We start from the raw sequence: 27468 nt of genomic DNA, 5'->3' as shown, positions 1-27468 counted from the left end.
TGACACCCCGATCTAAATCATGCCTCCCCCCCCCCGCAGAAAGATTTAGCTGTCTCTTTCTGCCAATGTTTAAATCAAATGTGTCTGATTTTTTGACTTACCTGCACTATACTGAATGAAGAATTGTCTTGGGCTGTATACACAATATAACTAACTAACATTTATATAAATTAAAAACTTCATTTATTTTTATTATGATCTTGAGAGGCTGCATTATCAACTGTCCAGGGCCACATATAGTCCTTGGGCCATAGGTTGGCACCTTGGTTTAAATAATGCATACATTGTCAAAACAAATAGCATCTGAAATAAAAACAATCTAGATAAGACTTTAATTTTTATCTCAGAAATTTTCACCAGCAATGATAGTTGTAATTTCTTCCATCTTAACATGTCTTTTAAAATTTAATTTAATTCCATTCCATAACATAGTAATTTGAAATAACATATAGTTCATTTTTGTCGTAATTCCCAGATATTTTACCTTATTCTCAATCGTAAGACACATTTCATTAATGAATTATGTTTAATCTCCTATTTTCATATTTTTGTTAATATCTTGTTTATTAATCTTAAAATCTACTAATGCACCAAAATCTTTTAATTTGTCCATGATTATTTCAATTTCTAGCGATCTTCCAGAACCAACTCTAAATCACCTGCAAAAGATCTTAATTTTTAAATTTAAAAAAATCTTTACAACCATAATCATATTGTCTTGTTTTCATATCTTTATTCAATATTTCAAGTCCAAAATAAATAATAAGAGAAAGCATCTTGAGAAAGCATCTTCATCTTGTTCCTTTTTATATCTTCTTAGATCTCCGTTAACAATTATTAGTGCTTTTTATGAAGTGTAAATTGATCTTACTCACTTTGTAAAATTCTTTCCCTAGTTCATTTCTTCCAAAATCTTGAACAACAAAGCCTAGTTCAAATTGTCAAGGACGTTTTCTTTGTTTGAGAAAATCAATGTGGCTTGTTTGTCATTGTGTTGCGCCAAATATTCCAAAATAGCCAACACATTTCTAACTGTCTTTTAAGTAAAATCCCACACAGATTCTCATGAATAAGTTATGCAGAATTGTTATAGGTCTGCATAACTATAAACTGCATGTGTTCCTCTGTAAATCTCAGTAATTTTATTTCTGTTATATACTGGTAGTCATCTATTTTCTCTAGAGGAATGTCACCTCCTTTATAAGAAGTTGGAACAATATTGATGAGATGCTTTTTACCTGGCTACATTGCCCGTTAATACAGAATGCCCCTCTTATAATTTTAGTATTATTTTCTTTATATAATTTATATATGCTGGCCACTGGAATCTTGCATTCTTCCAATAGCAACTCTGTCTGCCTTAACAGAACAGAGATTACTCTCTTCCCCAATATAGTCAGGGTTTTTATTTGCTTGATAAATTAGAATATTTGAGTTGTGATTTCATAATCCCTCTGTATCAACAAAAACTAGCAAATCGGGAACAAAGTTTGTTATTAGTTCAGCTGCAGCACTGAACTACCACGGTGTTGTAAGGGAAAATACCTAGCCAGAAGCCATCCGATTTCTGCAATCCGTCTTGACAAAGCTGAACACGCTCGAGGAGAGCGACTTCCACGTGCTCGCTTGCAAACTACATTTCCCAACATGCTTCGTCGTCTACTGTTGATGATGCACTGAAGAGGAGGCACTGCGAAAGCTCCTGCTCTGTTGTCAGCTCTTAAAAAGCGGAGATTGAGGTGCGGGGGTCTCTCTCTGACTCGGAAGGACCCCACAGCTCTTCCAGGCGACCTACATCAGAGGGAAGCGAGGAGGCCTGCCTGCTGAGTGCATTGGAAAGTAAGGAGGGGAAGGGAAGGGAGCGGAGAACTTGACCTGCCAGCCTGCTTCCAGCGAAAAGTAGGCAAAGGCACAACGCGGGGCGGGGGGGGGGGGCGCTTGAGTGTTTGATAGTAAACAAAATTAGGAACGGGGAGGCGGACCAGAAAGCAAAATTTAAAAATTGTGCCCCGGGAGTAGAGAGGTAGACACATAATGGTGAAAGAGAGTGTGCAAAGGCAAATAGGACAAAAACCATTCCTATTTCCACTGGGAAAGAGGTGCATAGATTAAGAACAACTGTATGAGTTTTTCGAGTGGGAGGGGGGCGTGGGTGAACGTGCTTGAAGGACGAAGTAACGTGTGAATAATGTTCCAATTACCAGAAAAATATCTTGTTTAGGAAAACTGGTGGGTGGATAGGGAAGGGGGACAGTAGAATTTGAGGGTTAGCAATAAAAGTGCCTGCCGGTTTTCAAAGGCTTTATTACGAGAGTAAAGTTTGCAATAAAGGCAACGTGAAACAATACACGAGTTACATGCACACATCTTTTTCTGTGTTAGACCCCAGAACTAAATTTAGATCTGGGAATTATGAGACATTTTGTTTAAAATTCCAGTATTACATTTTGGCCCTGAATTTTCGTCTCTGCATGCCTGGAGAAATATGGACTGATGAAGATTGTAGTTTTAAGACTGAACTGATAGTCTCAAAAACACATTGGGGGGGGGCGGGGTTGTTAGGATAGAAAAAGAATCTCTACAAGTGATGGAACTGAAAGTTTTGTCATTTAGTTACAACTGTTAACAGACATCACCAAATGTATTCTAGAGAGGTCTTTTGCTTAAAAGATGATTAGAGGATCAATCAATTGATCAATGCATCATCTGGATTATAGAACTGAGTATAATACACACTTCTTTGCTACCCCAAATTTCTGGCACCAGAATAAGCAGGGTAAAGATTTTCAAGCAAAAAAAATCTCAAAAGAATGAGCAAGACATTTCCCTATGCAGCACATTGGCTTGTAATGGTTTGAAAAATAGTTTTAGTGAACTCTGAGACCCCACCCCCATCAACCATCATAAATGCTCATGCCGTTTGATTGCCTAATACTAATAGTTTGCTAAGGTTTCTAGCTCCAACAACGCCACTCTATTATATTTGCCTAACTTGCCCTTGAATCTAGTTAATTTCAGTTATTCCCCAAAATACTAGATAACAGCAAACTTGATTAGACTTGGATGAGAGGCCAACAAGAAATACCACATTTGTGGTTTACACTGGGAAGTCAGAAAACTTCCCACCAAAAGGGAATAGTAAACCTAAAGTCAACCATACTTTTGCTGAGTAAACTATATTAATGTGTCAATGAAGTCACCAGAAGTTGATCTTCATTCACAGGAGACTGCTTTTAACATTTGGTTTCACATTTATTGAACTAAAGGATCTGAAAAGACCAAAACCAGACTAACCTCCCTTAATTCATGATTTGTTGTGCCTTCTCATGACCATTAGATAAAATGTTCCAAAGCAGACAGTTGGTGTTCTCCCTCCCTTCCTCCCCACCTAACAGGTAATAGACTTCTGTCTCCAATAATATAGAGCAATAGATTTAAGATTCAAATAAATATAGATTAAGATTCAAATTTTGTTGTTAGTTGCGAAGTCATGTCCGACCCATCACGACTCCTTGGACAACATTTCTTCAGGTCTTTTTGCCTTTTGGTACTATCCATGGGGTTTTCATGGCAAAGATACTGGAGTGGGTTGCCATTTCCTTCTGCAGTGGATCACGTTTTATTAGAGCTCTCTGCTATGACCTGTCTGTCTTGGGTGACCCTACACGGCATAGCTCATAGCTTCATTGAGCTACACAAGCCCCTTCACCATTACAAGGTAGTAATCCATGAAGGGAAAGATTCAAATAAATGAATCTTAATCTGTGGAGTCCTCAAATGCACACTAAGCCTTTTGCAGCTGTTTCATTACCCGGCTAGGTAACATCATTAGTGCTCTGATCAGTGCACTGATGATGTTACTTAGTTGGGTAATGAAACATCTGCAAGCAAACCAACAGGCTCAGTGAGCACTAAGGACTCCCCAATTCAACTCTGAGCTACGTATGTTCTTTTATTGATTTTGAATTTGACACTGAAGAAATCAAGGTAAGGTTTGGGAGGAGTAAAAACAGTATCCAAAACAAGATAGTATCAATCTACAACATAATATGGGAGGTAACAATGAATGCTGGCCTAGCAATTTATATGCCTGGTTTTTAATTCAAATCAGTTAATACTTTTTTTAAAAAGCTAAAGAATTACATTAATGAAACTACAAGGAAGCTTCATTGAAAGCTAATATCTGCTTATTTGGATTTTTATTCAAAGCCAAGCAAAATAAAAATTGGCTAAATAGGGTAGAAAGATTATTTTGGAAACTATATGCAGAAGTTTAAAAAAAAGAAAAAAGTGGTCAAAATAGTTGTCACCCTGGTGTAAGAATGAATGCCTAATCGGGAACCTCTCAGAGAGTTTTCAAAACATCCTGCAAGTTGAGATGATGAGTGGATACTCACACACACACACACACACACACATTATCATTACTCTGAAGTATTCTTTATTGGATTTCATCCCAAAGGAACAAAGTGATAAGAGTTTAGAAATGGTAGAGAATTATTGCATCACCTTGCAGGTGTGAGATTACCCGCACAATGGTCTCTGCTGAGAAAGAGTAGAAAAGAAAACCTTTTAGATTAACCAGTTAGACCCTTCCTTACAGTGTGCTATGCTAGATACTTCCTTGCAAAGGGGGGTGTTTTTCAGCGTGGGAAACCATTCTAAAATCCCCATGTGCAGCTAAAAGTGATTATTTATTGCCTGAAATATGCCCTACAAACCACCTTTTGTGGTTTGGCCAGAATGTATAAATTGGCCCATTAGCCCTGAAATGACTAAAATAGCATCAGCCATTTTTGCACCGTCATGTTGGTTTGTTTTGTCATTACCTAATTATGATTGTTACTGGTTAATGGGCTAGGTAATCATTTGAATGCTTGTCTTTTGACTAACTTAGTTCCACTTCATGATTAATACATTCATTTTGCTTTTAGGGCACAAATTAAGCTGCCCAGAAACATAGCCTGGTTTTATTCCCAGCATTTGGCAATTCTTCAAATGTTCTCTCCTTACAAGTGATATAGACAGCCCTGCCAATATGTGTCCTGGATATTGGATATATCCCTTACATATCTATTCAAAAATTCAACTTGCTGGAGGATACTCTCTTGAAAGCCCTGTAGCCAATTTACCAGACATTTGCTCCATGACAATCCAAGGAAAGGATATTCCCCGTTCAGGTGCCCAATTATGGAATTTCCTTTCTGAAAATTTGTCATTGCTGCCAAGCTTTGTTAGCTTGAGGTGCCAACTAAAGAATGACCTTTTGGCTTTGGCTGAACTTATATTGAGGAAAGCCGCTCTTTCTAATTTAAATTGTACTTAAAACAGCTGCATTAAATCATGACAAAATATTCCACTCCAGTTAAGGCAGTTGAACTGGTCCTTCAAACAATCAAAAATCAAAGAGTGCAGGGGGTGGGCAGGCAGAGAGGAGAGGCCTTTCTTAAAAGCATTTGCTCAACAAATAAAGAAGAATGTCAAGAATCAAAAGTTTCAGTTTCTGGCTAAAGTAAAGTAAGCTCTTGAATATTCAATCTGGATATTCTTGACTTTTGTGGCACTTGGTTGAAACTCAAGTTGTGCAACTTAACAAATGCAGGGCCAAAATATTTGGCCAAAATATTTCAGACGGATGCAAGAGGCCTGGTAAACAGAATGTTAAAAACACTTTTAACCTGTGATTTGCATTTATAGTATAAAGCTCACCTGCTTTGCTCTATTAGCAAAATGACCTGATAACTTCGGAAACAAACTGATATAAGGATCACTCTGTATATAACCCCACTTTCCAATCACTTTATGGAGGGGGAGGCTCTCCTTTTAGGATAGATCAGGAGTGAGAAAAGGGAATGTAGTTTGTTTGCTTACATCAGAATAAAATAAAGTTATATAAGAGGATGAAATACAAGATTTTTTAGGATTACCTCTTGCTCCTTTAAAATGTTTGTTTGTTTTCAATGGCTATACATAGTTTTATTATTTGTGAACACAATGAAACAAGCTTTGCATTGTCAATAATCTCTTAGTGGAAAATTTCCAAACAAAATTTAAATAGCTAGAATCAGGACTTTTTTTTGGCAAAACTACTCCACAATACAGATTTATAGTATGTCTTAAAATTCAACAACTTTTTAATGCTATCCTTCATTTATCCCTTGCTAGATTTTAACAATTGGCATAAGCTATTAAAATGTCCTGGGATGTTAGTTAGTTTTGTTTGCAAGTTAAACATGAGCATATCCAGCATTATACTATACAATCTGCCAGAGGATATTGCTTCCCTCGGAAAATGGTCTGCTTCTAACTCCCTGCATCATGAAATCTGAAATAGATGTTCCTTCACTCCTCCAGCTTTTCTTGCAATGCTAAAAAGGGGTAAATTCTTGGTGAAAGCTTGGGCCAACATTTTTAAAACTATGAACAGGCACAGAATGTACCAGATTCCACAGTCTTGCGTATTTTATTGGATCTCTAACATTGTCCTTACATGAGGAAAATAAGAGTGTATGAATGCACTACTTAAGAGCAGAAAGAACTATTTTTCATCATTTAGTTTGTTTCCAGCCTCCTTTGGCTGCTATTCGCTGAAAATTAACAAAGTAACTTGAAAGTTAAATACTGCAATTGGTGTAGTTATCATCCCATCCTTTTATGTAGTTGCAAATACAGCATTTCTTTAACAAAACTGATTTTGAAATAATGTAGAACTGGCAAAGCTTTTTTTTTTAAAGAATCATAAACTAACATTAAAGTACTTAAAAGTCTATAAGTGTTGTGTAACATTCTCCTTGTAAGCCATGCAATTATAATGTATGCAGAATTGAAAGAGCAAAAAGAATACATTGATTTGGCAACTCCAGGGATAGTTTGCTTCCAGTCCAGAAGATTAATTTCTGAAAAATTGCCGGACTTTCCCCAGATTGATGGGAGGGACGGGAGGGGAAAGAGAACGTGTCAGTTCTTCAATACATTACATTATTGGGGAATATATATTGCACATACATTGCCAAATCATCTGTCATTCTTCTTTCCTAAAAGAACTATTAATTACTAGCACCGATGATACCTAGTATGAGTAATGAAATGTCTGCAAGACAGTACCAAGGACCCCTCAGAAGACCTATTAATCCAGCAAATTTCCCCTTCTCAAATCTGCCTACAGAAGCCAGCATACCAGAAGCAAAAAAAAAAAAAAAAAAAAAAAAAAAACCCCAAAGGCATGGGGAAAGTGGTTTAAAGGTACAATCGCCTTAAAGAAAGTGACAATGACATGATATGTTGTTGAACACACCTTTACCCTCCCACTGTCATTTCTAATTAGCTACACTAAAGTCTTAATAGAAGGAACACCTCCGCTTGAGGGCTAGATTAAAAGGTTAGTTGAAATCCCAAAAGAAAGAAGTGATAAACAACTTAGCATAAACATCTGCACAGGAAGTCATTAGGAGTCAATCTCAAACTCCTTCTTTTCTCAGCGATCCCTGATAATACACAGTCAATGATGCTAAGGTACCCTCACATTATTTCCCCACCTGCTTTGAAAACCTTGGTAACAATAAATATTTTCACAATGATGTCACAGTATCTTCTCATTATTTCCCCATATGTTTTGAAAAGTAATTTTCAATTTCAATTATTTGTATTAAAGGGAGGCAGTTAATGAATACTTTTACCACAGCAAAATCCTAATGATAGCAATAATCTCAAATGTTCTTTTCTGACATTAGATGTGGCTGCCTGGGACTAACTACCATCTTTTTTTAAAAAAAAGAAAAACATTTAAAAAGATGGACACATCTTCTCACCTGTCAACATCCATTCCAAGTGAAGCAAAAGGGAAAAGTTGTAAAAGAGCAGCATTTTGGCATTGCAAACGTGATGTGCACTGAATTCTTTCCAATAGCCTTTTACATTTAGCTAATAGAATATCAGTAGGCCTCCTAAGTGGGAAGGCATTTGCAAAGATTTGAATGAAATTACCTTTAATGCCTTCTGTCTAAGTTATTTGGCCCAGCTGTTTCCATTGTTGCAATTCTGGAAACTGAATCAATGTAGATATATACTTATATTATGTTGCCCAATTAACTCATCATCTTTTCAAACTTCTTATATTTCCTCAAGGTGCTCCAGATGGAAAAGGTCACATGAATCAATAGTTATGCGTACGTGTGCCTATTGACTCAGTAAGTGTCTTTTAAAATATGTTTGTTAGAATTTAGGAATAATAAAGGGGACTCCTTGACCCTTGTTTAAGCATAGTACCTACCTGGACAAGCTGCAAGAGGTGAATATGTTTTTGGGTCATGTCATGTTTGATTGTTGTGTGTCCTGTGTAGGGTAAGGTAAAGGTAAAGTTTCCTCTCGCACATATGTGCTAATCGTTCCCGACTGTAAGAGACGGTGCTCATCTCCATTTCAAAGCCAAAGAGCCAGCGCTGTCCAAAGACGTCTCAGTGGTCATGTGGCCAGCATGACTAAACGCCGAAGGCGTATGGAATGCTGTTACCAAAGGTGGTCCCTATTTTTCTACTTGCATTTTTACATGCTTTGGAATTGCTAGGTTGGCAGAAGCTGGGACAAGTAATGGGAGCTCGCTCCTTTACGCAGCGCTAGGGATTCAAACCGCTGAACTGCCGACCTTCTGATCAACAAGCTCAGCATCTTAGCCAGTGAACCACCGCATCCCTCCTGTGCAGGGACAGCTGATCAAAAATCCTCCATAACAGTTCATTGCATGCTTTCAAAATTCCAGATGGGTTGACTTGCCACCCGCTCCCCCCCCAAAAGACTGAGGCACTTAGCATTCACTGACTGGCAATTATATTCCACAATCTCATATTAGAATATTTATAAACCCTCCTTTTTTATATAAAACTAATTGTGTTCTCCTAAATGACTCTTTGCCCCCCACCCCAAAATCCGCTGAAGGTCAAAGTGAGTTGGCCAAAATTTTTGATAACTTCCAAGAATTGAGTAGCTCAGATAATTTTTGATGTTTCTCATTATGCCCAGGTAACACCATTGCTCTGCAAACTCTACTGGCTGCCATAGATTTCCAGGTGTAATTCAAGGTGCTGGCTATCCTCTGTAGCCCTCAGTGGCATAGGACCAAAGTAATTGTGGGAGTGCCTTTGTCCCATTGTTTCTATTCAGTCCTCCAGAACCAGGAGAGAGAGCATGCTCTGGATCTCTTCTATCAAATAATATAATTTTGTTAGAACTCAGAGTTGTGTCTTCTCAATGGCAGTAGCTGCCCTTTGGAATAACATCCTCCTGGAGATTTGGGTGGCCCCGATCCTATTAGCTTTTCATGAGGCACTGAAGACCTGCCTGTTTCCCCAGGTATTTGGGTCAAGATGCTAGGTAAGCTCTGCTGTTGTTGATACATTTGAGGGGAGTCATTGTTTTATATTGGGGGGTGTACAGTGGGAGTTGTACACTGTGGTTTTCATACTATTAATATTTGCACACCACCCAGAGTCATCTATGTGGCAACCATATATATCATATTTGTAAAAATATTTATAAGACCATTGTCTTATATCGTTTTACTTTCTCTCCAGTTGCTTATTTTAATTAGAAATAATGTGAGATCAGGCAGAACCGTATAACTTATGAACATTATATTGCAGGCAATCTTACAATGGGGAACACTTGTGGCGCACTAGATGTTGTTGGACTCCAACTCCTTGTCAGTTCTGATTATTTTGATTCATGGTGAGAGCATGGAGTTGTAGCTCAATTGCTACAAGGCCATATATTTCATCCATGTATCCATAGTTGGCCTTATGTAAACATTCCAGAATAGGAAGAAGGAAAGGGTCCAAAACCAGTTTAATCACTTGTCTGATCATGCTGAGTTAGATATCCCATATGTGATTGATGTCAGATCCCATCATTCCTTACCAGCATTGCTAATTGAGAGTTGACATCCAGAATTTATCAAGGACACTAAGTTGAGGAAGGGAATGCTCCGAATCAAGGTAATGGTAAGGTGTTTTCATCTGTGAGATAAAGAAGTAAATGTTCTTCCCTTTAAAGAAAAAAGTTTAAGTGTCAGACCTGGAAGTCATCTTTTACATTGGGCCTGCCATATTTCCTACTGTGGGAAAATGGGACCGGGGATTATATGGAATATGGGTGAGATATAGTCAAAATAAAATTCTTTTCTCAGAGAGTCAACGACATCTTGCCCTGTAGCTGCAATGAGGTGACGCTGAGGTATCCCCAGTTTTGGACGGTGCCCGGTTGGATCATGTGATGGACATGTGGGTGCTGGGCAGGGACTTGAACTTTCATTTGGGTGGGCAGAACCTGGAAACTTTCAGATTTGGGTTTATGTAAGGGTTCCAAGTAACACCCCCGATGAAAGAAGACTCCGAGGCTTGAGTTTCCTCAAAGTTCCATTTTATTAGCGATGTCATATTGGCACATCTGGAAATTTCCAGGTTTTCCCCACCCAAATGAAAGTTCAAGTCCCTGCCCAGCACCCACATGATCCAATAAGGCACCATCGAAAACTGGAGACGCCTCCCAGTCATCTCATTGCAGTTGCAGGGCGAGGTCATCTCATTTCAGCTGCAGGGCGAGATCATCTCATTGCAGCTGCAGGGCAAGGTGTCCTTGACTCTCTGAGAAAAGAATTTTATGTTGACTATATCTCACCCATACTCCATATAATCTCCCCTCCCATTTTCCCACAGTAAGAAATATGGCAGGCCTGAAAGCCCAATGTAAAAGATGGCTTCCAGGTCTGACCTTAAGTGCATGGTACCCTTGGTGCATACTTTATTTTGACTACCTAAAGCAATGTCGCAAGCACCTCTTCTTCTTTCTTTACACTAATGAATTATGTAACTAATAAATGATTGCCCTTTTGGGTTAGCCAATGAGTTGTTTATACAATCTTCAGATGGAGCGTTGTGTCACTTGGATGAAATGGATTTCAAATAATTACCTCATTAAATATAAAGAGAGAGAGAAGCCCAATTTAAGTAGCAAAATAGACTTGTGGATAAGGAATGCTGAATATTACTACTTGACATATTTTGTTTACAGATGTTATTTTTTTGTTATCGAAGCATATCTGAGGAGAGAAATTATGCAAGGAGAAAATATCTTTAAAAAAATTCACAGTATATTGTTTCTCTGAGAAATAATTTTGCTCCCTCCCTTACTCTCTTTTTCTTTTTAAACAGAATTGTTGCCGTCACATCTAGTTCTTTTCAAATATATCAGTCCTGCCCTGCCAGAGAGGTAAGCAAAAATGAAAGTTTATGAATTTATGGATTAGGTAAAAATTTGCAGAAAACCTGGGTGAATTGGGATTGTGGAACCAAGTCATAAAATCTTAACAAGAATTCAATCCAAACATGCTCGTTTATAAAGCTAGGCCTCAACTTACAATCATTCGTTTAATGACTGTTCAAAGTTACAGTGGCGCTGAAAAAATTAATTTGTAACTTACAACCATAGTAACATCCTCATAGTCATGTGATTGCCATTTGTGACCTCCCTATCAACTTCCAACAAGCAAAATCAATGGGGGAAGGATTTCTTAAAAACCATGTTTCATTTAACAATTGGTAATTTGCTTAACAGGGACGCAGTGGCTCAGTGGCTAAGATGCTGAGCTTGTCAATCAAAAGGTCGGCAGTTCGAATCCTTAGTGCCATATAATGGGGTGAGGTCCCGTTACTTGTCCCAGCTTCTGCCAACCTAGCAGTTCAAAAGCACGTAAAAAATGCAAGTAGAAAAATAGGAACCATCTTTGATGGGAAGGTAACAGCGTTCCATGCGCCTTTGGCGTTTAATCATGCCAGCCACATGACCATGGAGATGTCTTCAGACAGCGCTGGCTCTTTGGCTTTGAAATGGAGATGAGCACTGCCCCCTAGAGTCGGGAAGGACTAGCACATATGAGCGAGGGGAAACTTTACTTTTACCTAATTTGTTTAACAATCATTTTAAAAAGTCATAAAATGATCACTTAACCTTGCTTAGTAACAGTATTCTTGTTCCAACTATGGTGGTAAGTCAAGGACCTAACTAACAAATCAGTAAACTGGATTTTGCACCCTGAGGCAAATGGAAACTCTGCTAAGAGAAATAAAGAAACTTACCAAATTTTTTGGTGTATAAAAATCACTCATCCTCTCCCCCAAAAAAGTGGGTGGAAATGTCTGTGCATCTTATACAGCGAATGTTGTATAAGCCGAAGCCCCACCCAACCGCTAGTTCTCACCCCTCACCCGCCGATAAATATATGCTTATTTAGTCATAATTCAAATTCGAGAAAGAGAAAATTGACTCTGCATATTTCTGGAACTTTTAATTACTTTTTCATCATGACCCATCAAAATTTTATCTAACTCAGTCATTTTATCATAAAAACGTTCCTCTTCACATCTAGATTGTATTTATACATATGAAATCCAGTTCATCTTTATGCTTTCCTTTTCCAGTTCTTGCATAGATTTAAGTTCACCCTCTGCATTCAATATTTCACCATATCTAACTGCTTGTTCTTTTTTGTATATTATTGCGTATGAAAAGGCTTCAATAGTTGATAGCCATAAGGGGATTTTTAAATAATATTGCCTTTTAATCTTCTCCCAATTTAGTAGAAAAGCCTCCCATAGGTAATATCTTCTAAAACGCCCCTGTGTTTTAGTTCCTTTGTACCATAAAAAGACATGCCATCCCAACAATAAATCATGTCCTTCAAGAATCAATAATCTGGTATTCCTTGGTGTTATCCATTCTTTAACCCACATCAAACTTGCTGCCTAATAATATAGTTCCCAGTTGGGCAGGCCCAGTCCTCCTCTTGTTCTTGCATCTTGTAACAGTTTTAATTTTATTCTTGCTTTTTCCCCCTGCCATATGTACTTCAACACTATTTTATTTAAGTCATCAAAATATTCCCTCCCTAGTCTAATTGGAATCGTCTGGAACAGATATAAGATTCTAGGTAAAATGTTCATTTTAATTGTAGATGTTCTCCCTATCATCAATAGTTGTAGATTTTCCCATTTCTTCAGATCCATCGCAATCTGTGGTTTAAGTTTATAGTAGTAGTTGTCTTTGAAAGCACTACATCTTGCTGTTAAGTTTATTCCCAAATATTTGACCTTATTCGTAATTTGCATCTCCAAGATTTCCCCCAATTCTTCCTTTTGACTTGCTTGTCAAAATCTTCATTTTGTCTTTATTTATTTTCAATCCTGCTACTTTTCCATATTCCTCTATTTGTTCTATCAATTTAGGTGCTGTTTCTAATGGATCCTTTAGAATGAAGACCAAGTCATTTGCAAATGCTTGTAGCTTATATTCTTCCTTTTTGATTTTCATTCCTTTTATTTCTTTTCCTTCTCTGACATTTCTATTTAAAACTTCTAGTGTTAAGACAAAAAGTAATGGTGATAATGGACAGCCTTGTCTCGTCCCTTTCTTTATTTCAATAGGCTCTGTCAAATCTCCATTTATCATTATCTTAGCTGTTTGTTTGTAATATATAGTTTGTATGGCTTGAGTAAATTTCTCACCAAAGCCCATCTGTTCCAGTTGTAACAGCATGAAACGCCAATTCACGTTGTCAAATGCCTTCTGAGCATCCAAAAAACATCAAATCCAATTGTTTTTCGGGATGTGCCTCAGGAACTTTTGTTCTTTGGAAAAATTCTGAAATCCTGTTCCTGTCTTTTCACAGTTAAAAAAAATCAACAAAAATTCTATTCACGGTCAAAAAAACATATATATTGTTATCAACTGCTAATTTTTCAGTTGGATAAAAATGGAGGAAAAAATCACCAGGCCAGCCTGAACTAGTGATAGACCTGAAGAATTAGATTGATTTTTAAAATGAAGTTACCATCTAGATGAACCTCTAGATTTGAAATCTCACTGTTGTTAAATAATCAAACATAAAAGATTCAGAGCCAGCGTAGAAGGAAGCATTTTCACTTGTAACACCACCACCCCTCCCCTTTTAGTAAACTACTAGATAAAAAGGAGAAAGCAAAGCTGAAGATGCCTGGAACATACCAGGACCAAGCCTATATTTAAAGTTAAGCATTTAAGAGCCATAGACCATGTGATGCATAAGATCTGATTGCAACCCATTAGTCACAGAAGCAAATAGAAACTGTTTTTTTTTGGGGGGGGGGGGGAACTAGGATAATCTCCCAGGGAGAACAGGAGAAGAATGCATGCAATCCACACGCCAAGAAAAAAAAAGTAACCTGCAGTTTTAATGTATATTGAGATAAGTGCTAATCTCAATTTATAGGGCTATTGTAGGGATTTCAAGGATAAAGATTTGAATAGTACAAAATAGCCCTGCCCCAGTGCATGTGTTTTCTATGCAGAAGATATTCGGTTAAATTCCTGATATCCTAAACATCTGCCTCTTACTTTAGTGATGGACAGATATGATTGTAGGCTATTTTACTTGTTAAGTATGTGACGCATAGCACATCAGCCTCTATCTCTGCCTTTTAACAGTTAAATCTCAATGGGGTGATAGATGTGCTCTGACTCCAAAATTGCCAGTGTATCAGGTTAAGTTCCTTTCAATCTATCCAAATAGCTTTTTTACACCAAGTATGTGCTATCAAATCATTTTTGATTCCTAGCAAATACATATTTTTCTCCATAATCTTTTGTAACTATTTGCTGGTTAATATAAATCTCACTGTAAGATTATACTTTTTAAAATACTTCGGGGTGGGGGAGTGTTTAGCTTAATGAAAGACAAACTTGATATGTTTGCAAGTATCTTGTCTCTTTTTTTTTAGTCCTTATGTGTTTGCTTTGTCTTCTCCAAATAGCTGGCACAATATGGCCCAAGTTGAAACAAAACTCTAATATGGGACATGAAAGTCCTTGCTTTTAACAGGTTCTGTATTTTTCATGTTCATTCAATTAGAGTGTTGAAGCAAATTACAATGCCAAGGAGTAACAGTTTGGATCACAACAGATGCAATGGAGCATTAGAGCAAAGTGTTAAAGTTTCCCTTCCCATCTCATGTCAGAGTCACTATTGGTCCTGCCTGGTGTGAGATGTTAATAATTCAGCATTTATTTGAGCCTCCAAGATTCAGAAGCCAACGCAAAGCATAGTATGCTAGTGTTAAACTAATTAATACAGAGGAACAGGTGAAGTAACATGGAATGCACATGTGAACTTGCTAAAGCAATTTCTTTTAACTGGTAGAAGCACAGGAGTTCCAAATACACAGTGATTGCATCACATCTGGTTAATGAAGACCTTCTTCCCTGCCACAGACATATTTAAACCATTTTACTTCTATTCTTGTTGAACTGAATACAGCTTTGCTTAATCTTAATTTTTGCAGTGGTCTCATTGCACATCAAGAAAACAGCCTTCATGATGTTACAGTTTTGTTTTTCTGTGTATCAAAGCCACCCAGGATCACTCAACTCCTTTACCTTCTAATTACTGGAAATCATACATAGAATCCCCTCAGATTTCTCAGGGCACTTCCTTGCCACATGGAGTTCCATTCCCTAGATGCCAACAAAGCAGTTTAAAGCCATCCTATATTCATAAAGCAACCCAAAAATTGTTTAGTGAGGCGGCAGCCCTACAACAGGATACATCACACATGATGCCCCATGAATCACTGTAAACTTGCAAGGAATACCATAAAGCAGGGGTGTCCAAACTTGGGAAATAAGTTTTTCCTCTGCAAAAAAAAAAAAAAAAGCCATAAAGTAATCAGTGCTCTCCTCAAGGTGAGTAACAGGAGAACAAAAACGTTTTTCATCATTTTCTCAACCACTAAACCAATTTACACATCCTGGAGCCATGAAAATCTCTCACTCCCACCACATACAAAAAAAAAGGAAATAAATTATTAGCCACCTCATTCTCCTCCTTAGTTCACATTGTATGTATTTGTTTCGCTGTTTGGGGAAAAATGAGTTTTTCCTCTGTAAAAATGCTTTTCAACTGCATTGCCATGTTTCCTCCTACATTTAAAAGACCTCTGCAAACTATAATAATTAAATGGTAATGTTAGCATTTGCAATTGAGTCCTTACCTCTAATTTTGGCTGATGCCCATACAGTTGGTGAAGTGGGAGAGGCATTGTAACTAATGTTTCCAGACAGGCACCAGGAACTGGATCCTGAAGCTTGGAGCCAGGCTGAGGCAAGGAAATTAACTACCCAAAATCTTTTCAAAGAACTAACAGCTTGACATCTGTTTCAAATAAATCATTGATTGGAATGGGGAAAAGAAAGCAATGCTGATGTTTACAGCTGATCCAGAATTGATGCTACAGCCAAAGTGGAAGTACATACAGATTTCAATTGTTTTACGTTTCTACTTTGGGTCAAGTTCCTGAGGGTTGTTGTTGTTGTTTTAATGAAAATAATAGGTATCGCTAAGCATGGTATCCTCTCAGTGTGAAACCACAATTCCATGTCTAACTGATATGATATCTTTATTGATTAGCCTATAGGCCAATATAGGCTAACCTTTTTGTCATTGCGTGCTGAAAGCACCCATATGCACCCAAAATGCAAGGCGTGCGCCATCCCCACCAGCCCTGCCACTCCACGCATGCACGTATCCCACCCCATGTGTGCTGCACATGTGTATCCCACCCCTGCACATGCAAGCGTGTCTCCCACATGTTCCCCACCCCCGCGCATGCATGGCAGAAATCCAAAAACCAGCTGGCCGCCATGCACGCATGTGCGATGGAGCTGAGCTGGGGTGACGGCTTACGTGCACACAGAGAAGGCTCTGCATGTCACCTGTGGCACACGTGCCATAGGTTCGCCATCACGGGTAAGTCTAACTGAACAAGAGTAAGTCTAACTGAAAGTGATGAGAGTTGTAGACCCAGTGCAATTAAACCACACAGGGCTGGGAAAATATTCAGTTCCATGCCTGTTTCCTTTCTCCCCCCCCCCCTTCGGTGTGCAAATGCATAGAGCAGTGCTCACATGCTCATCACAGCTGTCAAAGTCTGTCTTGAAAAATATCGGACATCAATGATACCTGTGAGTCTGCATCTTGAATCTGATGGTAGAACTATTGCTTAACTGATATGGAAGAAAAAAAAATGATAATATTCTTTGGCATGGCAAATTGTCTTTGACGCACCTTTGTTACTCTCTGCTCCATTCCAGGGCTGCTGTGCCAGAAAGATGAATGTGGGCACAGCTCACAGCGAAGTGAACCCAAATACCCGTGTTATGAACAGCCGCGGCATATGGCTTTCCTACGTCTTGGGAATTGGCCTCTTGCATGTGATTTTGCTCAGCATTCCTTTCTTCAGTGTCCCCGTTGTCTGGACTCTAACTAACCTCATTCACAACATGGTATGAAGGTGCTCTTTGGCTTCACGAACAGGTGCTTCTGTAACAGGCAGTGGAAGGAACCAAAGTGATGGTCCCACTCTGGGCTCTCTAAACAAATGGGAAGGGGGAGGGGGAATAGTCACATCAGTGGTCGCTGTAATACATTCAGGTGCAATTGTTGCACAGCCCTACAGCCAGTGGGTATAATCTTTTCTACCTGGAATCCATTTCCTGGACCTGAGTGCTTTCTTGAGGATCTCATCATCCTACATAGATTCCTGGCTCAACTTGGAAACTAGCCATACATCTCAGCTAAACAATTGTTGATTTGGGGCCCCATTTGATGTATCAGCTATTTTCTTTCGGTGTTCTCTATATTGCAATTTAGGATAATGTGATGACAGGTATTAATATTATCTGGTGAAAATGTCCATCACATCACCTGGGACAAGGACAACAGTAGTATAAGCTGAGTAAGGTATTTGGAGCAGAATATTCACATATAAAGATCTTAGTTTATTAAATCAAAGCCCAGTAAAAGTGTCAAAGTGACATTCACACTGCTTCCTACTGCTTCCTATCATGCCTAGCTTAAACCAGTGTTTCTCAACCTTGGCGACTTTTAGGTCCTGTGGACTTCAACTCCCAGAATTCCCCAGCAGCTGGCTGGGGAATTCTGGGAGTTGAAGTCCATAGGACTTAAAGTCGCCAGGGTTGAGAAACACTGGTTTAAACTATCATTTCCCTTTACAGAGAAAAAAAGCCTGGCTTAGTTTTTATTAGATCAAGTTTGATCTGTTGGTGAATAATCAAGATTAAGTCACATTACAGTAGGAAATTATTTAAAGGAGAGTTGAGAGTTGCCTTTGGTTGAGTTGGTTCAGAAGAATTAATTAATGGTTGCCCATCCCTGTTTTGAGAACTATAATCATGATGATAGATTCATTAAGCCCAATGTATATGGGGTGAATAGAGTTAGATTGGTACAATGCTAATTTGTCCTACAGTGAAATTTTAAGCCATGGGTGTGTGTCAGATCTGATTGATATACACGTGTACACACTACTCTTCCTGGATTTATGTACATTTTATGTTACAGGTAGTCCTTGCTTCACAACTATAGTTGAGATTGGCAAGCCCATCACTAAATGATGCAACTGTTAAGCAAGACATCATATAATTGTGACATACTTATGACCTTACGTCTAACCCAGTTGTTAAGTGAATCAGTCTGTATCATTGAACGAACATTACGTGACCACAATTTGTCATTTTACTGCTCTTTTCTCTGTTGACTCTGCTTATCAGAAACCAGCTGGTAAGCGTGCAAATCACAGGACATTATGAGAGTTGTAAACTCCCGATGAGTTGTGAAGTGACTGGAATGATCACATGGCCATGGAGACATTGCGATGGTTGTGTGAGAACCAGTCATAAAATTGTTTTTTCAGTTGTATTGTAACTTTGAATGGTCTCTAAATGGGCCAATCATTAAGCAAGGATTACCTGTGTATATAAGGGAGAATCAACCTCCCCCCAAAAAACCTGGTTATAAGAATAGGGAAAATTGCATAAGTAAATTTTAAAAATGGTATGAAAGTGAACTGCATGGAGAACATGAGGCAAAATGTAATAGAAAGTAATACCTTAAAAGCTATAACAATGGTGACCAGTTTCAGGAAATTGGTTTTTTTCTCATTTCAATGATACAATCAGCCAGTCATTTAAGCTGATTTGTATCTCAGAGTAATCTCCCCTCGGTTCATCTTTCCTGCAGTGCCAAGTAGCTACTTCAGCTGCAAACCGAGTGCCCATGAGATACATATTATGACCCTGACCCTGGAGAGTTACCAGTTTTCCAGCTAGGGGCCTCAGCTACTTGCCTAGAATTATTACTTCATTATAGTAATATGATGACTGAGCATGACCACAAGTCCACTAGGATTCCTTCTCTCTGAACAGATTTCATATTCGATTGCACAAATGACACTAAACTCAAAAACTTAGTTTTTAATAACATAGGCTCGTCCCTATGGAGATTCTCAGTCATCCAGGTCATGTTTGTCTCAAAGGTGCTTTTTTCAAGAGGCAACTGGACTTTCTTGTTTTCTCTTTGAAGACTTTTCGCTTCTCATCCAAGAAGCTTCTTCTGCTCTGACTGGATGGTGAGGGAGTAGAAGGATTTATATTCCTTGCAGACAACTGATCATTTGCATCCTTTTAGAATATATATTCTTCCATTCCCCAGTGTATTGGGGGCAGGAATATTGAAAGAGCCTCTGGTTATGGTTTGAATTACTTCACTTTTGTGGAATTGACACTGCCATGTGTGTTGTTCTGCCTGGCCATTCCTACTAGTCTATCATTAGTTGCTGAAATGGTTTTCAGAGCTGTATAAGTGGTGGCCTTTGAGTGGAACACCAAAAGCTGCAGCCCAATTGCAGGCCAGAAAGATGGCGTAAAAACCCATTTTGTTATATAAGAATCTACTTGCCAATTGGGGCTCTGCACTCCAGTTGGTTGTTGTTAAAGGTGGAAAATTTAACTTAAGCTCTCTTTTCCCCACTGAGATTTAACATAATCTGCAGTAGTTTTATTCAGTGTTTTTACTCTTGAAATGAGAGGGTGAACCATCTACTATCCTGCAACCCAAAGATTGTACCAAAATCTCCTGCGCAGCAACTTTATTGTCAGAACATTTGCACCTCCTGAGGCATATATGACTGCTTCGCATAGAGAGAAAATCATATCGCCATCTTTGCCTGGTGTCCATATTCCGCACATCAACACTAGCCATGGAGATGTGAGATGTTAATCATCCCAGTGGCCAGCATTCACTGTATCATTTTCCAGCCTATTAAGTATCTCTGTCAGTTTATCCCCTCAAGCCTCTTGGAGACTAATTCTTGCTTCTCTCCTTGATCTGTGTCCATCCATTTGTATACCCCAGATCTGACTGTCCATTTACGTTCTATCCTCTGCAGTTCAGCTCCCCAGCTGGCTCTGATGTATGATGATGCTGAAGAGCTCTTTGGCACAGCTCTTATCTTATGGCTGCAGCCCAGTGAAATAGGTCAAAAAGAACCTGGGGGTGGGGGGTGGGGGTTATAGTATCAAGCTTGCCAACCAGTAATTATTTCCATGGATGTGAAGAAATTTCATGCTGAGATGCTGCAACTCTTGTAAATACATATATGCCAGTTACCAAGTGCCCAAATTTTGTTCATATGAGAGTGGAGACGTTGCCACGGTCATAAATGCAAGAAGTTACTTACTTTTAAAGTGCAGTTGTAAATTCAAATGGTTGTTAAATGAATGGACTCTAGGATCACCTATACTGATAGTTTCACTCTAAGAAATAGCCGTAATGTTTAGCAGTGAAACCACCACTAAAAAAAAAGCACTAATTTTTCTTAAAATAGTGGTTTTGGACTTTATCCCAGCACTTTCCCTTATCGCATCACTTTCATTGCAAAAATATTGTACTGTACTGCACTGTAGGTCATTTTCACATTTCTCATCGCTTAAACTGCAATCTGAAAGAAAGTATGCAGCCACGTAAGGTAAAAAGTCCTGCTAAACTACCAAACCTTTACGTTTTCTTACAGAGTATGTACATCTTCTTACACACTGTGAAAGGAACGCCATTTGAGACTCCTGATCAGGGGAAGGCCCGGCTGCTCACTCACTGGGAACAGATGGACTATGGAGTGCAGTTCACAGCTTCTCGCAAGTTCTTGACTATCACTCCAATTGTACTGTGAGTACCAAAGAGACCGTGGTTGGAAATTCTCTTCTATTGTTATTTTCCAATTTCAGCATACAGGGAGTGCTCCAGTTTGCCCTGAAAAAGGTGAATCCAAGCACTGTTACATGGAAGACCATCGAGAACAAGAAAAAAATGTAATTCAAGACTGCTTTACAGCTGACATAACTATGAGGTATCTATGACTTAGCGTCATAGATACCTCATAGTTATGTCAGCTGTAAAGCAGTCTGGAATTACATTTTTTTCAGTCTCCCTCTCTGTTGGCCTTTCTGATGAAACTTTTGGTAAGAGTTGTAGGTCAGCAGATGGGGGAGGGGGATAGTACACATTCCTAAGGCTCACAGCCTTAGTTTAAATCACATAACCTAAGAACATAAGAGTCCTGCTGGATTAGATCAATGCTTATCTATCCAGCCTTCTGTTTCCTACGTTGAAACAATAGATGTTGCTTTGGGACAATATGTGCCTAAATATAGTTTATTGCTTAAATATAGTTAATTGAATGAATCATAGTTTTCTGGTTTGCACAAGACAATAATGGCAATACCCACCCACCCCAGCTGAAAGTGTGGGATGTGGAAAACCAATTCTCGCTTTGTGTACTGCCAAATCTGAGGACAACTTGAAAACCAGTGGCAAGTCATGAGGACATTGTCTCTCCCCTGAGTTCATCGACAGCATTCATCAATTTCTCTTCCTCAGGTTTAGCTCTTTTTAACCCCTGTCTCAAGTTGGCATCTTCATCCCATCTTGTGGTAGCCAGTTTTGTATATTAGTTCTTTCCAAATGTTCAGAATCCCTCTTTTCTTCTTGCCCCAATTTCTATCATCAGATGACAATATAAAATTGGTTTGCAAAATAGATGTGATCAGTGAAGACACTACAAAACAAGTGCCATATTTTTTTTCCGGCACACTTTGCTTTACTGCCTTCCTTCAGTCCTTGTAGTGGAAAGGATTAGCCAGGGGCCACACAGAATCAGTAACCATGTAGGATTGCTCTTTTTTCTACCAACTCTTTTAAATGTTTTTAACAACTTTTATTGATTTTACAAATTTTCCAAGGAAAAAGGGTTCAATGGGGTGTAATAACATTTTGACAGCTACATCGTGCAGGGGAGAGCAGTCCCCCCAAGTCTCACAACTTTTACAAACGAGTTAAAAGAAAAACCTCAACATTTGAATGTATATTAGCAGTTTTGAGTTTAACACTAAATCATCAGTATGTTTCAATCATTTTGTTTTGTATCACTTCCGTAAAGGAACATTGTAACAATTGCAATAATGTTTCAAATCACTTTTTGTGACCTGAGCTTTCTAATTGTTGCATCCTCTCCCCCCCCCCCGCCTGCTGGCAGAGCCTCAGCCCCTCCCTCCCTCATCTCTTGTGTACCATCCCCCATTTCATCTAGGAGAGCAATATGTTTTCTAGTGAAAGCCTCCGCCTCCCCAACTGTGTTAATTCTTATTCTACTGCCCTCCCAAAAAATCAACATGCCCTCTAGTAAAAGCCACCTGAACCAGACCCCTTTGTTATATAATTTTTTTGCTAAAGAAGAATATTTCTTCCTCTTATCTCTTACTTTCTTTGGGATCTGCTTGAGAATGGTTATTTCTTTATCTTTATATTTTAATGGCCCTCCCCTTTGAGCTCCTAGGATCTCATCTCTTGTGGTCTTTCTAAGAAATTTAACATGAACTTCCCTTGGAACATTGTGTGTTCTTGCATAGGCTGAGTTAATCCTATAGATCAGGTCAATGTCCCACCACAGCTGTTGTTTATCTCTATTAATGTATTCTGCTAATATTGTGGTCATAATCTCCTTAAGATCTTCACTTTCAACTTCTGGCAGGCTTTGGAACCTAAGGAAAAAAGACATCCTTTCAAATTCCATTTTTATCATGTGGTTTTCAAATTCTACATTCCCCCTTTGAATTGTCTTCACCTCATCCCTAATCCCAACCACACCCTCTTCCAGTACACCTATTCTCTGTTCATTCCGTGTAGCTTCTTGTTTCATTTCTCTGAGCTGATCATTTAAATCTTGTAGTTTTTTTATTTCGTCCTATCCCTTTAAAATAGATTGAAGCATCTGGTGAGTAGACAAATCCCTTGCACTCTCCTCAGGGGCTTTAGGTTGTAGAAATGATCCCAGTTGTGACTGCTGCGCAATTGGACTTGACGTGGAAGATGTCGGGGCCGACGAAGCCTTGCCAGGTGGTAGGTTTTTTGGACCCATCATAAAGTTCAGAAATAGTTATTAATCTATACAAAGAAATGGCATCTGTAGAGAAGCACAGCCAGTAGAGATCACAAGGCAGGCAAATCCAAGAGGGAAAAAAATCTTCTAATACAGAGATAAATCAAATAAGTAAATCAAAATATTCCAAATCCAAGGGAAAAACGCGTTTAGAGAGGTTCCTGGAGATCTCTGGGGTGGAAACTAGTTCAGAGCCATAAAATCTTCCCAGGGAGGAGTCTCATTCATAAAGACAATGAAAAAAGAGGAAGTTGGCCATCTTGGCTCAGCCTTTACAGGTGGTCAGGAAACAACAAGTTCAAAGTTTCCATACATAGTTTAAAGAAGAGTCAGTTCAACCATCCTTTCTCTCGCAATTGTGGTCAAAGAAAATTTTTCCCATTGTTTAAGGGAAGTGAAAGTAAGTTTTTTAACTCTCTCTCTCTCCTATGAGAGAGAGAGATTTTGCAAGTGCTACTTTTCCGAGAGGGGTGGAAATTCCCCCCCCCCTCCAATCTCAGCTCTTCCAAAGGTTGAAACAAAGTCCTAAAAAAAACTGCAATTCAGTCAATTTGGGATTTACAAAAACCATTGGATAGAATTGAAATACTGGTAATCTTCATTTAGTTACCACAATTGGAAATGGCAATTTGGTCACTAAAGTCTTAACTTCAGCTTTCTTTTATATACCTGCAGATATCGTAAATGTGAGGATCGGTTCCAAAATTATTTTTTCACCGCCATCGTAACTGTAAATGATCATTGTAGAAGGCGGTCTCTAAACAAGAATTACCTTTCATTAATAAATAGAGCCAAAAAGTTTGGTGAGCTGCAACTCATTTCATTGGATAAAAGCTCACCAAATCTTATACAATTTAATAAAAACATGTTAGTTGGAAAAGATGGTCCCCATAATCCTAAACTTTTTGTTGTCATCTATCAGATTGCAGGTAGCACCCCCCCCCCCCGCCCTTTTGATATCATCCAGTTGTGTAAGACAAGGGACAAATATTTTAAAGTATTTTAAACACTGCTGCAAAACTGAAACTCCTTTCCTTTCCTTTCCAGTTATTTTCTTACCAGTTTCTACACAAAATATGACCGGGTACATTTCATCATCAACACCATCTCTTTGATGAGCGTCTTGATCCCCAAGTTGCCTCAGCTGCATGGTGTCCGTATCTTTGGAATCAACAAGTACTGAGTTTGGGGGTGTGTCTTTTTTCTCCCTTCCCCCTTTTTCTGGTGAGCTGTGATATACCAGAGTGAGAATCCCACTTTTTCTTTTTTTTTTGTTCTGGCTGCATCTTCAGGTTAGGATTGCAGGAGAGCTCTTTTTTCTCAATGGGTACATTGCACAGGATTGCAAAAACCAGCAAAATATAACCAGCTCTGGGCTTGCAAAGAGACAAGGGGAGGCTGAAACGTGTGATAATTCATCTTGTTATTATTTCTTCTCAAGAATCTGAAAATAGATGCAGGCACACACTACTATATAAAAGGTACTCACCACTTGCTCCGGTAGGAAAGGATTCTGGTTCAGAAGAATAATGAAAGCATTATTTGAGGTGAAATTGATTTAAGATGATAGCAAATGCACTTTAACATCAAACTGTCCCATTGTGGGAGTTTGACTTGCTCATTGAAAGGGCTATGTCAGAAATATTAAGCTACAGCCTATGAAAATAATAGTCAGATTTCTCTCAATTGTTTATAAATACCTTTAATGAAGTAGAGGCAGGATTAGAGTAGAAGAAGAGAAGAAAGAAGCAGAGGAAATGCTTGCCACTGGTTTTGCAGTGGGCGCTGAGGTTTGAATCCCAGCTTCCCCACTGGCACTCCTGGCCAGAGAATGATTGGGTGAATGACCAGCCTCTTGGACTACAAATGGCTTACTGTGAAGTTACATGAGAGCAGATGTGAAGAAGACAAGGAATGTGGCTTAAAAAAATACATCAAGGCCTCATTTCCAATATCTTTCTCTTTGTCAGAAATCCAACAGTAGTAGTTAGATTATTAAGATCTGTTGTTGATTACTACTTATTTATGACAGTGCTGAAACTCAAAAGCTAGTGTCTCTCATTACTCATTGTGATGTCTAGCAAAGGTGATGGGTTTGTTTTCTTTGTACCTACCATCCATGTGGTGGAACAGATTTTGCATAAATATATCATTATGTTAAAATAAAAATGATTTTGTGTCTAGCAGCAATGGCGCATCTAGCATGATATAGTTTTTACTTTTAAGGACTGCTTGCTGTTAGCCTGTTTCTCATCAACAGTACCCGTTACTGTAAGAAAGGAAAATGGGTTTTTATTTGGTTAACATCATTGTTAACCTATCATTTCTTCAAAAAGCTGCAGAAGGAAAAGGTCCATTTAATAACACAAGTTTCCTCAAACTTCCTACTTTCCAGATATGTTTCGCGTCGGTTATGCTAGTTGGAGAGCTACGTGAGTTGAATCTTCACACTTCTAGAGGGCATAATTTTGGGAAAAGACACTGCTACCTGGGTGTTTTCCTTCTGCAGCTTTTTATTAGGGCGTAAGGAGAAGAAAGAAAACACAAACAACACTAGAAGCTTAATATATTAAGATATGAGGCATCAACTTTATAAAAAAAAACACCTCAGGCTGCACTTGGGCATTGAAAATATTATGGGAAGGATGAATTTTGATGATCAATATCTTGGATATATGAAGTTGCTTCTTCTTATTAAGCATGCATCCTGTAAGAGAAGTATAATTTAATGACACCCCCCCCCCCACTTCCCTGCAGATGTGCATATAGTTAGTTAGGAGATGAGAGTGCAGTGAAAATTAACATGGCTGGAATGGAGGGGGGGGGGTGGCATTATTTGTTCAAATTCCTGAAGATTGGAGCCTGACAACAGCTTCTATTGTTTTGCTAACTAGCATATACATAGATGCTAGGGAGCAAAATATAAAAATAAACATAAAATTACTTTTTTCAACTGGGTAATTAAACTCTCTTAACATTTCTCAGGAAATTGCAACATATCTAAAGCAATTATTCTGCTTCCAGAGAACCTAAGTAAAGTAGGTATTTCTTGTTAACAAATATTAATGTTAACATATTTTGTAATTAAACATATTCCAGAGCATAAAAGGCCACCTAAATGATAAAGTGGGAATTATATGTATCATAATGTATGAAGCTTTAAAAATTATTCTACATAGATCTAAAAGGGAGAAAACCATAAGTTAAGAATGTGAAAAGACAGTGATCACTTTGGGGGTTTCATCTTCCTATTTATAATGACAATATTTATATTAAAGTTGAAGCACTTAGTGCTTGAACCAATAAGCTAATCTAAAATTGAGCCATAGCCCAATCTAACTGTATGTCCTTCAAGCTTCCTCTCCAGATATTAGACCAATCATCAAATACTAAAAGGAAGATGATTTCTTCTTGTTTGATTAAATGTAAAAAAAAAAGTATATACGTTACATGGAAAACTCGTAATTCTCAAACCTGATCACAGTGATCTGGCCCTGGATAAAGCTGCTCAAAGCCAACCACTGGCAGTCACTTATTTAGTTATTAGAACAGGGTTTGGCAACTTTCTCCAACCCTTGGGGCCATAATGCAAGATGACATGATGGCTCAAATGCGCTTCCCAAGTCACATGAACAATAGCAGGATTTCAAGATCTTGTAAGGTTTTTGGGAAGAGAGGAGGGACTCTCTTAAAATTTGACAGGTGCTTTATTGCTGATTGTTAATAAAGTGCAATAGTATTACCACCAATACTGACAATTATAAAGTGCAAGCACCTAGTGTTATACATTATGGAATCAGCTTTAGAGTTAGATGGAATGTTTCAGTTGCGGCATGTCCAGCTCAGGATTTATTATCCAAATGAGCCTTTTTTGAACCATCGTTTTGGCTAAATGAGCTGAAGACTATCCAAATGCACTGGTGAGGTTATTTCACTAGGGAAGGCTTACTGAAGCCCAGAGAGGAAGAATGACTTTTCCTGGTGTAATTTTTCTCTGAAATATGTGGTATTCCCAATTCAGTACATCTACCAAAATACAGGAAGTCCTCGACTTTCAACAGTTCATTTAGTGACCATTTAAATTAACAATGGCACTGAA

At 38.5% G+C, this 27468-nt stretch overlaps 1 protein-coding gene across 1 annotated transcript; it reads left to right on the top strand.

The window, feature by feature from the left end:
- Positions 1-1650: 1650 nt before the first annotated feature.
- Positions 1651-25555, top strand: ORMDL3 (ORMDL sphingolipid biosynthesis regulator 3). The gene is made up of 6 exons (XM_081932548.1): positions 1651-1839; positions 8125-8186; positions 11202-11259; positions 17170-17361; positions 20949-21100; positions 24417-25555. Exons 4-6 carry the CDS (start codon positions 17188-17190, stop codon positions 24550-24552), a joined length of 462 nt encoding a protein of 153 aa, XP_081788674.1. The 5' UTR covers positions 1651-1839; positions 8125-8186; positions 11202-11259; positions 17170-17187; the 3' UTR covers positions 24553-25555.
- Positions 25556-27468: the final 1913 nt, after the last annotated feature.

This window comes from Natrix helvetica, assembly GCF_964273705.1.
Source record: "Natrix helvetica genome assembly, chromosome: Z".
NCBI lineage: Eukaryota > Metazoa > Chordata > Lepidosauria > Squamata > Natricidae > Natrix > Natrix helvetica.
The sequence above is the reverse complement of the archived record's forward strand: the minus strand, read 5'-3'. Positions and strand labels throughout refer to the sequence as shown.

Excerpts from the sequence above, each read along its gene's own strand:
- ORMDL3 (XM_081932548.1), top strand. The coding sequence starts at position 17,188 with ATGAATGTGGGCACAGCTCACAGCGAAGTGAACCCAAATACCCGTGTT. Across the intron at positions 17,362-20,948 it reads CTAACCTCATTCACAACATG|AGTATGTACATCTTCTTACA; the intron begins GTATGAAGGTGC and ends GTTTTCTTACAG. Across the intron at positions 21,101-24,416 it reads ACTATCACTCCAATTGTACT|TTATTTTCTTACCAGTTTCT; the intron begins GTGAGTACCAAA and ends TTTCCTTTCCAG.